Source organism: Clarias gariepinus, chromosome 4, assembly GCF_024256425.1.
Source record: "Clarias gariepinus isolate MV-2021 ecotype Netherlands chromosome 4, CGAR_prim_01v2, whole genome shotgun sequence".
In the NCBI taxonomy this organism is placed as follows: domain Eukaryota; kingdom Metazoa; phylum Chordata; class Actinopteri; order Siluriformes; family Clariidae; genus Clarias; species Clarias gariepinus.
The window spans coordinates 30693586-30707872 of NC_071103.1; the positions used below are offsets into that span (position 1 = coordinate 30693586).

At 38.9% G+C, this 14287-nt stretch overlaps 1 protein-coding gene across 1 annotated transcript in view; it reads right to left on the reverse strand.

Annotated features, from left to right (window-relative positions):
- LOC128520847 (microtubule-associated protein 4) overlaps nucleotides 1-14287 on the reverse strand; it is a 76193-nt gene that overhangs the window by 29000 nt on the left and 32906 nt on the right. Inside the window, exons 4-7 of the mRNA XM_053495267.1 lie at nucleotides 6131-6250; nucleotides 5154-5240; nucleotides 2975-3130; nucleotides 234-1586 (exon numbers count right to left, since the gene is read on the reverse strand). Coding sequence (XP_053351242.1) covers nucleotides 234-1586; nucleotides 2975-3130; nucleotides 5154-5240; nucleotides 6131-6250 — 1716 coding nt within the window. The remainder of the gene's footprint in view (nucleotides 1-233; nucleotides 1587-2974; nucleotides 3131-5153; nucleotides 5241-6130; nucleotides 6251-14287) is intronic.

The window sequence follows — 14287 nt, forward strand, 5'->3', positions numbered from 1 at the left end:
TACACACCAGTGCTGTTTTTATTTGTAGTGAGGCACCCATCAAACACATAAGCCAAACCAAGCCAGCCAGCTTTGAGTAAACCTGGATAGTGGGATGTCCAGTAGGAGGGACAGATGTGTTAGTGGCTGAGGTAAAGAGCAGAGTAACCCAAACCCAGTGCAGACAAGGCAAGGCTTGGGATCCACCAAGTCATGCAATGAGTGGATCCAAATTCTATCCTTTAAAAACAAACCTTGCTGCATGACAGGCAGGTCTGTCACATGCTCTCGAGGTTCAGCAAAGCTAGGGAAGAATGGTGGAGCAGCAGGGTTCAAACCAGAATTTGGTGGAGAAAGTGGTTTTGCTTCAGATGATGTGGGACTCTTTGATGAGGATGAACGGGTCTTCCTGTTCTGCTTTGGCTTTGCCTCTTTTGGTGTTTTGCTTTTTGGCGATGGTAAAGGGACTGACGCAGGTGTATTATAGGTAGTACCCTCCATGCCTGACATATCAAAGACCTCGCTCTGGTTGTTCAGATTTGAGCTATTAAAGGACCAAGCAGTTTGAGATGGTGAGAATGGAGGGGCTGAGATCAAAGCTTCCATGGATGATCCAAAACCAGCTTTACCAGGAGTGGACATTAAGGGGTCAACCACAGGATCAGTAGCCAAAACCTGGGTGCCCACTGTCAGGTCAACGAAAGATGGCTCTTGTTTAAATATGGCCTCTTCAAAAGCTCCTTCAGTAGACACAAAGGACTGGGGATTCATCGCAGGCACATGAGCGTCAAATTTACTTGATGTAACTGGGAGGGTAAAGGCATCTTTCGTACTACCCATGTCACCACTATCTGGTTCCATAAGCATATCCTGGAAACCAGATGACATAGACAAATGGCTTGTGGTTGAAAAAACGGGTCCCTCACATGAGGATGTTCCTGGTTGAGGTGCAACGTTGCTTTCCACAGGTGTCAATGGAGAACTAGCTGTAAGTGAATGCAGATCACTGGCAAGTGATGATGGCATAAGGCCTTCATCAGTGAAATCCTCAGTGAAAGAGATCAGACCCTGTCTAGAGGCTTGAATCTCTTCAGGTACTGGACAAGTTGTTAATTCAGTTTCAAACTCATGACGAATTAATGGTGAAGTAGGAACAAACGGCTCTGCATGAATTGCCCATTCTTCTGGAATCTTCTTACGGCTTTTGCCTTTCTTAATCCTTCCACCAGCCCGACTGACATCCTGATGTTTCCAGCTTTCATCTCGATCATGTTCCTTCTGCATCAACATCTGCTGGGGTCCCTCAGAGAGATCAATGGTCTCACTCTGCATTTCAAGCTTAATCTTACTGTCTGTTTGGTCAAAGACTTCATCCTTGGGCTTTCTTTTCTTCTTCTTTTTCTCCTTTTTGTGATCAGTTCCCTCATTTTCTCTTTCATCCCTGTCCCCCAGCCCACTATCTCTGAGGGACCACTGGTTGTCAGGGGCATCCTGTTGGCTCTCCGTTAGATGGCCTGCATGACGACTGATCACGGTAGAGACACTGGGAGTGAAGGGCAGGTCAGAGGGAATGCCAGCATCATCTGGCCAGCAGTCACCAAAGACACCTCATTTGCAAAGAGGGAATAAAAATGATCAGAAAACACTCTGTTTTTTTACTGTCCCTCAAATTAACTTATTGTGTACACTGTATACCTACTGTACGTTCCTTTGTACCTACAAGACTTGTACTGTAACTCCAAAACTTTGTCTTTAGCAATGCACTACTGTATTAACTAATAAACATTGAAGTATTTGGACATGATGGCACATTTTAGTTGCAATACATACACATGTTCAGCAGCAATGTATAAGAAGTCGCAAATATCATGGTATTCTCATCTGAGAGCTAGTAACTTTTTCTAATCCCTATGAATAAGTTCTGTCATCTTATTGGTCGTGGTTTATAAATTGCATGTATGTGGCCCGTGTTTAGGACCCAAGCTCCATTTGGTAAGAATGACACATTTTTAATCAGCACACACCGACTGCTATGCAAGCTGTGCTTGTATGTGACTCACACCACCAATAAAACACAACACTCTGTCTCAATGGTCATGTACCACTCCATACAGATGTCACCATTAAAGACCCTAAGAGTTCAAGATGAATGGCACATTAGAACAGCCTCTGTTATGGGTAATATCTTCATGCTGGAATCTAATCAGTCGAGATGGCAGCAGTTCAATGTTCACATCGAACATCTACGTGACGATGTTATCTAATCAGCCGAGGTAATGTTCACATCAAATATCATAATGGGGAAAATGCTTTTTGTTTTTCGCACCATTTTGTGTAAACTCTAGAGACTGTTGACTGTGAAAATCCGAGGTGATCAGCAGATCCTGAAATACTTAAATCAGTCGATCATGTACCAACAACCTTTTTGCAGTCATGAAGATCACTATTTTTCCTCATTGCCTAAATTAAATGGTATCTACATGATTTCATACACTGTGCTGCTGCCACATGACAGAATTTTTGGATAACTGCATAAATGAGAAGGTGTATATAGGAGTCGTTCGTATTAAAGTGGATGGTGAGTGTATGTAGGATGTTGAACTGTGTGAGTCTCCCTCACGATGGAAAAAACAGGTTACAGAAGGTGTCTGAAAATGATGGATCTGGATTTGATGAAAGGATGATCCCACAGAAGATCTCCATCTATAATTCCATAACCCTATATAGACTTCAACCCTCATCGGTAAGGCGGGTAAGTTTTCAGCTGCTGTCAGATTAGTACTACAAATACATATACAAGTATTATTTGGTAAATCGAAGGATCACGATATTGACTTATGACACAAATGTTATGAGGATATATATACAGACTGAATTAGCAAGACACTGTGTTTTAACTTTCCCTGTCATTAAATGGCAAGCAAAATGTGCAAAATGATTTTAAACATGAATTAAAATGTGGATATCTGTGTGTTTGTGTTTTTTCCCCGTCTACCTGCTGACAAGGCCGTAGGGTTCTTGGGGATTATAGGTGCCTCTGCAGCCAACAACGGTGGTTGCTGTGTGTCGGCAATGCTTGAAGGTTTTTCTGAATGGAGTGATGCAACACCGATATCCATGTTTATTCCCATTCCCACTGGCTGAGAGAAACCTGTAGGAACACAAAATGTTTAGTAATAGTTTGAACTTTTGTATGTTGTACTGTATATACTGTATGTATTAGTGTATCTGCAGTTTATTGCACAGCTGCATTTAAGTTATTTTAATAAACGATTTGGCACCTGACATGACTTTCAGTTTCTTAAAATTAAGTAATACATGAACATGTAGTAACCTAATAGTTTAGGTTTTAATTTCTGCATAATACATATACAGAATTTACATAAACTATTCTATATGATTACTTACAAGTATTTCAATTAACAACAGCAATAATAATAATAATAATAATAATAATAATAAAACAAGACATCATATTTTAAGATTTATTCTAAAGGGCCAACTGCTGACTATCAGATAGAGCAGGAACAGATGGAATGGCTCAGGCATTACACCTGACATGAATGTTGAGTTGTCTATGATTCACCACCTTGGCGAAGTGAGACATTTTCAATCTATTCTCTCCGCTCTCTCTCAGGAGATATGTGCCTAATGGGCACTTGAAAGCGCAACATGTGGAGATATGGTGCCATTTGATTTGGTTAATTAAGACACATCGATTAAAAGAGGCTCTTGGTGTTCTAAAAGAAGCAGGTATCATCGTTAATTTTGAGGGAAAAGTGTACTTTTCTAAATGTCACCAGAGAAATGGGAACGCGAAAGCAACAAGCTGTCTCGATACAAGCACGGTGACGTCCTTCCAGATTTAAATGTCATCACAAAAATGGGAACGCAAAAGCAACAAGCTGTCTCTATCCAAGCACAGTGACATCCATCTGAAAACAGCCGCACCTTTACCCAATGCATGACTGCAATTCCTTATCACCAACACCTGCTGCGCTACCTTACATTTAACACTTTATACACTTTATAACATATCAAGTTTTGATACATCTGTGAATTCATGCAGTTATTTAATCGGCAAATCACAGCAAATCAGGAGCATCACAATGTAAAACATCACACAGATACAAAGATGGGGCAGTAGTGCCGCAAACAGTTAAGGTTATGGGTTACTGGGTTACTGATTGGAAGGGCAGAGGTTCAAGCCCCAGCACCGCTAAGGTGCCACTGTTGAGCCCTTAAGCATGGCCCTTAACCCTATCTGCTCCAAGGGTGCTGTATCCTATCTGACCCTGCGCTCTGACCCCAGCTTCCTGTGATATGCAAAAAAAAATTAGTCATTGTTACATTAATCAGCTTATTTGTGGGTCTTAATTGCTCCCGAAATAATCTAACATGCGTATTACATGCAAATAGAAATACATACATCTTACTTTGCATTTTATTGCAGTCAATTTTAAGTTTTACCTGATCCATCTTAATCAAAATGCTTGCATTTGACCTACTGTATTTATAGGACAAACAAACATTAATTATGCACTGTCTACGATGACAACTAAGCAAAGTGGGCTAACAAATGCAGTGGTATTAATTAGACTTGTTAGAGTGTTGTGTGTTATTCTTTTGGCTGTGTGCGGATCGGATGGGGGTCGCTGTGGCGCCCCTTCGACAGACAGTAGTAGTTTTTTTTTTTTTAAATCACATACTTATTTATATGGTACACGAATGGCTTGGCACGGAAATGGTGCTTAAGATTCATCCATTTATTCAAATAAGCTATAAAAGCTGACTATAATAATGATTTACAAAAAAAGCTTGAGGTTAATGAATCGTGATAACTTGCATCAATTTTCTATCATCATACTACCCAGCCCTAGTGCTAAAGCTACCAAATTTAGCATACTGAATAAAACCATATAAATGTTTGTGCCCTGATTTTTCTGGTGCTATATTAAGCCCAAGTGACTGTAATGCTGTCCAGGTGATGGATACCATGCACACTGTAAATATACCCAGGAGACACACTGATATTGTGCTTGTCAAAAAGGAATATAGATAAAACTATGTGTGCATATACCAAAAAAAATACATTTGACATATTTTAGGCAATAGGCAAAAAAAAAAACTTAAAATGGTAGCAAGACATTGGCAAGGAACAGTAGAGCATTAACCTGAGAAAGGTCCCATGAAGCCAGTGTCCATCATCTGAGGGGGGTGAGACTGAGCACCCCAGTGATCAGGAAAATCCGACATAGTTCCTACGAGAAAGAAAGAAGGAGAAAGGGAGTAAACCCAATAAAGTGCCACTAAGAACATGTTTGTGCTTCAGAAGGAAAACTGAAAGGTCAAAGCAGAGAAAGTAAAAACGGAGTGAGAAAAAGACACAAGCTGCAACCACTCAGGCATCACTAAAGGAAGAATTGTGCAATCCTTTCCTTTGGACAGTACTCAAACATTACCATGAATTACTTACTAAACACTCATGAAATCTTTTGTTAATAAAAACGTCTTTTAATTATGTCGTTTGCTGTTACAAACATTTTGATACATCTGACTCAGATAAATTACTGTCTAAAAGTGCAACATTACAGATAGATTTTCGACAGGGCCACTCATAGTATGGACACATTAACTCATTTAAAGGTTGTTCTTTTCTCTCTTTTTTTAATTCAACTATTGTCTTTTGCTGTAAAACAACATTGAAGCCAAAAATCTTTTAGGTTCCTCAATGTGGCCACCTGTTGCTCTGATGACGGCTTTGCACACTCTTGGCATTGTATAAACTAGTTTCATGAGGCAGTCACCTGGAAAGATTTTTCAACACTTTTGAAGCAGTTCCCATACATGTTGAGCTCTCGATGGCTGCCAATAGTGTGCAAAACTCTCTGAAAGGTAAACTGTGGCAACTTTGTAGAATCTAAAATATGAAGCAAATGTTGTTTTTCACACTTTTTTCGTTTACCACCTTATTCCATATGTGTTATTTTATAAACGGTGCTGACAGTTTAAAATTGCTCTGCAATGTAGAAAACGGGTAAAAATTAAGAAGATCCCTTAGACGAGTAAGTGTGTACAAACTTTTTACTAGTACTGTATATTCACATGTATACAACTGACGCAGTTGGCTTTATTACCCAGCGGTTCTCACCTGGCAGGAAGTCTGACACCAAGGCCTGCTGATCTATTAGATGTGGCTGCACTTCCTTCTGCAACTCCTGGTGCGAAAACGAAATGAGTTCCTCCGTCGTCCCTGTTAGACCTACAGTGCCTGTAACAAACAAGCAAAAAGGCCCCAATTTTTGTCAGAAACCTAAAAATAACACACATGAAGACCTTTAGTACATGCCCAACCTTGCTGAAAACATGACCAAAATGATGTCATGAACTCACCTTTATCTGAACCGCGGTCTAATCCCTTTTACCCTTTAAGTAAACAAATGCAGTTTGACAGGCATCAGTGGGACAATGTTAGTGACAGAGCATGTTCCGAGTTTGTGCAGCGGAGCAGGCATCTGTGTGTGCGTTTGTGTGTGTGTGTGTGTGTGTGTGTGACTGGCACAGTGTGAGCCCGCGGTCCCGTCTCGACTGGGAACCTCCTGACTCTTTGTGGGTCTGCCGCCTGATCTGAAGTACTTGGTTTGACCGCAGCAGGGCTAGAGCACCCTCCCTGACCCTTCAAGGGTGACAGTGAGAAGACTTGACAGAACAACACCCACAGGGAGTAGAAAACACCAAAGGCTCTGAAAAAACCCAAAACATAGCACTTGGGGCTTTCGCCGCTTAAGCCTCCTGCTGTTTATTAAAGCATGCTCCATGCAGTGATTAGATAACCTGTTTCTGTGTCAAGAAAACTGGAGGAGGCAATCCAAGTAAACAGTCTCTTATGGCTGTTTATGCTGTGCGAAACAAATAATGTGGTTGAAATTCAAGTAAGAAATGTAAATGTTCAACAGAACTTCTGCAAATCAGCCCCTGTGCTGCACTCTCCAACATCGAACTGTCACTTTGAGTTTTGCTGACTTGACCTCCTCTGTTCTACCCTTACAGCTCTGTCTGCTCTCACAACTGAATGAGCCACAAACACTGTATGCTGAAATAAATTTCAAATTTGCCTTATGTGAATGCTCTCCTGCGCTCTGGCAAATTCTGGCTAAAAGGCAGTCCAACAAACAGCGCCATGCATTTAGTCATTTACACATACTTTCACATCTAGGAGCAATCAGTTGTAGACTATCCATCGACTGGCCTGTTTTGGGCCTCAGATAAGAAACCAGAGAGCCCAAAAGAAACCCATACCAACATGGAACATAGTTCATGTTAAACACCATGATTCTAATCACTGGAGCTGTGAAAAGGCAATACCAACTGCTTGCTAATTTCCACAGAAAAATGTTTAATCTCAGAATAAAAAAAGACCAACTAAACCCAAACAGAGGTCTGAAGTCAAGCTGAGCTTTGCTTCAAAAACTTTTAAGTAGTGACTAAGCCAGTATGTTTACCAGTTGCATAGATGCAACAGAATAAGTCATCCCTCAGAGGATTTTGGACAGAAAGAAGCAGAAAGAAGTGCATTCAGGCGTGTGCAGGCAATTTAATCCATGTAAAAGAGCTGCTCCCTACACTGACTTGACAGCCTGCTCATCTTAGCAGTAGATTAAACAACCCGCTTTTGATCCAAGCGGTTCATGAATTATGGCAATGCATTAGTGCTGAATATATTCAAGTCTACAAGGAATATGAAGGCATGACCACCAAGTGTGGAGGCAACAACAATCTAACCCAAAGGTCTGATGATGGCTAGATAGAGGGAGTGTAATATTCCACTAGGATGGTGTTATATGCACAAGCAGCCAACATTATTGAGGAGAAAACAGAAAAAGCATTCGTCTATTAGACTTGGGCAGATGTTTCTTTGGGGTGTTCAAAAATGATTATTCCTGTTTTACTCATTTTTAATAAGAATTATGCTGTTCGGTAATATAGTGACAGTTTTATTTACATATCTGGAGCGGGAGGAGAAATCTAGTACGTTTGGATACACAGTGTTAAAAAAAACTGCAGTTTGGGAGCAGCATATTTTTGTAAAGTTTATCAGAGACAGAGACAAACTCAAATTTCTGAGATTACTTTCACTTTAAGATCAGACTTGGTTTTTACAGACTGGGTCACACACAATCATTTACAGTGTTCTGCACAGAGTATTTAAGTTCTTCCAGTCCAACATTTTTAATTATGTCTTTATGGAGCTTGCTGTGCATATTGTCATGGGCATTGTCATGCTGAAACATGTTTGAGTCTCTTTAGTTCCAGTGAAGGGAACCTGTAATGCCGCAGTGTACACGGACAGGCTAAATAATTTTGTTCTTCAGAGGAAAAACCCATATATGTGTTTGATGGTCATGTCGATATTTTTGTTTATGTAATACAAGTTATAACAGGAATGTCATGTTTAATTCTTTAGTTCTGTAGTACATTGTTACTATTTAGTTCTATACTCATTTTCCCTGTTCATAAAACATTAATAATTGTTAATTATTTGTCAGAAGTTGTCTGACTTCAAAATCACTGGACCTCAATCCACTAAAGATAACTTGTGAGATCATAAGGAACAGCAAGTCAAACACTTTCTCAGGTACCATTTAATGTAATCATCAGGTCAGTGAAGGAGTGATCAAGATACGTACAAGATGTCTGATGCTGGTTCTCCAGTTCTATGTATTCATCATTAAAATAGATTAAGCTTTACAGAACTTTTACACTGTCGCACACAAGCTTTACACTGAGTGGTTGAGGACACACAGCACTCTGCAAAGCACCCTGCCAAGCTGTCTGAGCCCAGTGACATATTTGGGTGGCGAGTAACTAGGACACAGACAAACGGTCTAGGAGCTGACCTTCAATCTCGACATTTTCATTGCATTGTTATATAATTAACACTTTCATAATTCTGATACAACTATAATGCACAAAGCAGACATGGGCTCGAGTAAACAGCCAGTTATTGCTGTGTACTCTGAAAACGAAAGTGATGAAAGCTAAATAAATCACAGCTGAAAGGAGAGAGCCGGAGGAGAGACGAGAGAGAGAAGAGGAAATGTCCTCTGTCTGAACTGCATCCAGACGTTCTCCAGCTGACGCTCTTAGGCAGACAGACATCAAACTAGGACACTCATATCACAGACTCGCCTCTCGACCTACACAGCTTTAATATGCTTTTAATATACAGGATAACCATAATGTCAATTCAGCCTGACTCTAGAAGACAAAATCATGCATTTTTTTAAAGCGTGATACCAAATATTTGACAGGGGGTCAAAAAAGAAAAATCCATGTTCTCCCTGTGCTTGATAGGTTAGCATTACAAAATTATTTAAAAAATACAAATAATTAAATTATTGTCAAAATCTACATAAATTGCTAAAAAAAAAACTATTTTTACCTTTAATAAACTGACATTTGCAATTACTGTAAATAATTGCAAATGTCCATAATGAGATTTTGATTTTTATGCAATAAATTGTCCAGCACTAAATGATACAGCTTTTTAATCACCCTAATTAATAATAAAAAAAACTGTAATATGACAAGGTTATTCAAATTTTACTAAGTTTACTTGAGAAAAGATAGAATAAGTGAATAACAAAACAACTTTGCTGATCTATACTATAGATAAAAGTGCATCCTTTGTGTGTTTTTAAAGGTCTACAAATGTACGGTTTCTATTCTACCATATTCAAAGTTATTGCAACAACAAAAACAACAACAGTATGTTTCTTTTGCAGCAAACTGTAAATGCATTACTAAATCAACACTTTCTGGAAAACAGATTTGTTGTTCTGTTCCACCCTTTCTCTCACAGCTGCTTGCTCACACAGAACAAATCTTCATTTGTTTGCAAGTGAATGGAAATGTGTGTTTTGCCTATTGTGACCACACACAAACACACACACAGAGATAATCCGAGTGGGAGTGCAAAATCTGCCCCTTTTTATTTATTGAATATTTTTTATCCTGTTCAGAAAAACAGGAACTAAAAGAACTCAGTTTCATGATAAATACTGTTAACATTCCTTGACAAATGTCCCATGTAATAGCAACTCTACTTTATAATAAAATCCCTTTAAATTCCTGAGACATGTTTACTTGAACTTTTCCGTCACAAACCAAATTAAAATGTCACCCAAAACATCACCCTTTGCATTTTTGTATTTTATTTGCCTAAAAAAGCCTCAAGTTAAAAATCTCCTCTGTGACCGAGGGCAGACTGTGGGAAAAGCTGCTGCTTTCACAGGAAAATGCCATTTCTGTGCCATAAGGGCTGGTTTCTCATTTATGCATGTCCTGTTGTAGAGGACACTGAGCACCAAGCCGAGTGAAGAGCAAGATGATTGGAGCAGGCTGCTCCCCATGCTCACTACAGAGAAAAACATGCAGAAATTATTAACTTAAAAATGTTTTAACTTGTTACAATTTTGACTCCTTTTGAATAAAAATGATCATGCTAATTATCAGGAAAACATTTTAAATCATGCAAGGGTATTTTCTTAGTTTTTGTTTTGAACATGCACATACTTTATCCTATCCTTGACATTGCTGTTATTGTTTAGAACCTTGTAGTTCACTCTTGTGCCTTTTTTTATCTTGCCTATAAAACTTACCATTTCTTATTACTCCGTATATAACCTATAAAGTATTGACATCATTCCTTTGCTTGATTGCAAACACGGTACGAAAAGCGCAGGTCATTTTTAAAATGTTAGTACTCTTTAATACTGGATTCTTGGGTAAGTTAATAATGTGCTACAGATAATGTGCTGGTAATTTGCATTAATAATAGCTAACTGCTAACTTCAACAAACTGACATATTATAATGATGATGATGATGATGATGATGATGACGAGGATCCAAACCAGCCAATCGTGTGGCAGCAATGCATAATATAATGTAGCTATAAATCAAAAGCCTCAGGTAATGTTCACATCAAACTAATTATACCCTGAAAAATGTTACCTGGGCTTCAATTGTTGGGTTCACATGAGCCAGTAATCACAGTAGCATCAGATTCCTGTTATTTTCTGGCTGACAGAAGTGTAACCCAATGAGGAACCCAATTTCCCTTTGGGATTACGAAAGTTCTTTAAATCTTGAATCAGAGATCAACGCAGGGTTTTAAGGTTCAACATTTTGTGCATTCCAAGGTGCTTTTCTGCTCACTACAGCTCTAAAGAGTGCTTCACTGACGTCTGGTGAACGGTTCTTCTCCATTCTGACCTCTTTCATCAATAATGCATTTCTGCCCACAGAACTGCTGCTCAGTGGAAGCCTTTTGCAGTATTCTGTGCAAACTCAAATGACTGTTGTGTACATAAATCTAAGGAGATTAGCAGTTTCTACATCACTCACTAATAACCATGCCATGATCTCCACTGATGTTTAATGAAACATTAACCAAAGATCATGACCTACGGTAAATGTGCATGATTTAATGCATCGAGATGCTGCCACTGCCACCGAGGCTGCAGATGAAGAATATCTGCTGTAGCACTGACCAGCATGTGTTTAAAGTGGAATAAAAGTTAGGAGAGAGGCTGACCCACTTGCAGCTCCCTCATGAGACGGAGCTGCATCACCTCACTTTGCTGCCTGCTTCTTACTGGAGCAGGCACATTTACGCCATCACCACGAGGAGGAGAGAACGCAGGGTAGGTCATGAGTCGGAAATGTAAAAGTGAGAACACGTAAAAGTGGAACAATGCGCAAATATCACAAGAATGTTTAAGACATAGAACTGATTTAATGAACCAGCTACTTTTGAATGATTTCCCACTGTACAATAGACAGGTGATCACGCTAAGGAGAAACACCACAAGATAGATCAAGATAACTAGAAATAGGAGATGTGCTAACTGTCCCAACCTGAACACACATCTGCAAAGGTGGAAAAAAAAATTAGAAATGATACTCACAGGTGGAGAGAAATCAAGGAATTTTATCACAAGAAAATCTAATGTGTATAAGACAGCAATTTCTGCTTCAAGTAGAAACTAAAACAAACAGGAGGTTCAAGTCCAGTGTGAATTCTAGATAAACAGGTCCTCAGTGTTTTACAGACCAAAGACATCACAGTGTCTGGTTTACATTGGCTCAAGAGTGAGGTTTATGAGATTACAGGTCAAAGCTCACCTAGAAAAACCTGGTGCAGAGTGAAAGTAATCAGCACCCAAAGCAAATAAGCTTTATTCACACTGTGCCCTTTTCCCTTCAGTGTATAGTCTGCCCTCCTGGTGTGTGTTATTTGCCTGTGGTCTTTATGTGCCTGCTGCTTTTACCTGAAAAAAATAGCCTCATTTACTGCCATAGCAATAGGTCAAAAGTTGTTAATGGTACAGCTAAGTTATAGCTGTTGGCAGCGCTGCGTTTGTAAAATCTGTTTTCCAAGCGCTAAAGAAAACAGACAGCTGAATGAACTAAAAGTCATTTTGGAGGATTTTTTAATAGATGCTGAATAGCAGGAAGAAGAAAAGCTTACTGAGACTTGCACTACAACACCAACACTGGTGAGGCTGCAGAAAATCTGAAATGTGTGTGAATGAGTATCAAAAGACGGTCGACTGTGTTAATCCTTGAGCTGTTTCCAAATTCGGCACAAGCTGCTGCCGAGATGCTGTCGTTTCAAAGGATGGTTTTGCAATATGTTAATAAAGACTTTATGCTTTTAGAGTATGAGTGCAAGATGTATATATTTAGTTTGATCCCCAAATAAAATAGAAATCTCAAAGGAAAAGAGGAGGGATTTTTAAACACCAGTAAAATTGCCAGTTTTCGGATTTAATAAAGTATCTATGTATGTGTCTATCTATGATTTTAAAAGTGGACCTATTATAAAAAAAATAATTTTTAGTCATTTTGTCTACACACAATGAATGAGGAAAACATTTCCTGCTGTTTTGCATTGATCCATGCTTAAATAAGTGTATATGATTTTTCTCCCTAATGTGACCTCAGATAAGAAGCTTGTCCCCCCCAGGTTGTTGCTCAGCTCCGCTGTTCTCTGGCTGGGTGTGGCTCGGCAGTGGCCTACATATTTACCTAAACACTAAAACAGTACATTTGGAAAGGGAATGCCACACAGGCAGATTGAGGTATGAAGAAATGCATTCCCTGAGTGTTTTATTTGGAACATTAACACACACTTTGGGGAATCTCTGTGACCTGGGTTACCTTGTTAAAAAAATAAAATAAAATATGGAAGAGTTAAACTTTTAAGTTTACTTAAATGCATTGCAAGAGCTGGTTGCTTTTCAATTCAATTCCAGTTGAAGAATATAAAAATAAAATAAATGCATAAAGTGTATAATCAACTAATAATGTACACACTTTTTTTTAAATGCTAGCTCTAATAACATTATTTAAAGTTTTTTTTTTTGTCAAGATCAATTCACAGGTGTTTCTACTAAATAAGCTTTAAGTTTTCCCCCATTCAAACACAACTCTTTCATTTCACAGTATTTCTCAAGACCTTCACGAACTGGTCTGAGTAGGCTTGCGACGTAAAATGGGTGGGTTTAAGGGGAAACACCTCTGTATAACTGGAAGGAAAGTGTGTTCATTGTTTTCATTCACTAGGCTTTCTGTAACAATGTAGTAACACACAATATGTGTGATGTGATGGTGCTATCAGAGCATTCTTTTCCAAGTATGATTAACATCATTCATAAAATTAAGCTATTCTAAAGACAGTTAATGATGACCACGATTACAAACACAATGTTAAGTGGCAAGCTGGTTGCTAAAAAGCTCAAGGGGTGCACTGCATACTTAAATGCAAATTGAACATACAATGTAGTGATCGGTCGTTCATGAACGAATCCTTATTTTTTAAACGAATCTTTAATGTGACTCAGAAGAAGGAGTAGTCTCAGAGAGTGATTCATTCATTTTCTACAGGGCGCGCATGCACAAATCATCGCAAAACCTCCATAGGTTATGTACAGAAAACAGATATAAGCGATTCTTTCTCAATGACTCTTCGACTCCGAGTTGTTCGTTTTTTTGTCACGTAACTCCCATAGACGCTATGCGGGGGCATAAGATTCAAAAGAACGAACGACTCAGACTGAAAGATATGAGAGGTGAGTTTATTGTAATATGTATAGTATTAGCTATATTGTATAGTAGCTGCACTGTAATATTTTCCTTACTGGAACTATAGCCAAAATTTGTGTATGTAGACGTATTGGGGGTCTTTTATTAAAAATGCAACATTTAATTTTTTTCCTGATCAAAAGAACAAAAATTAACTA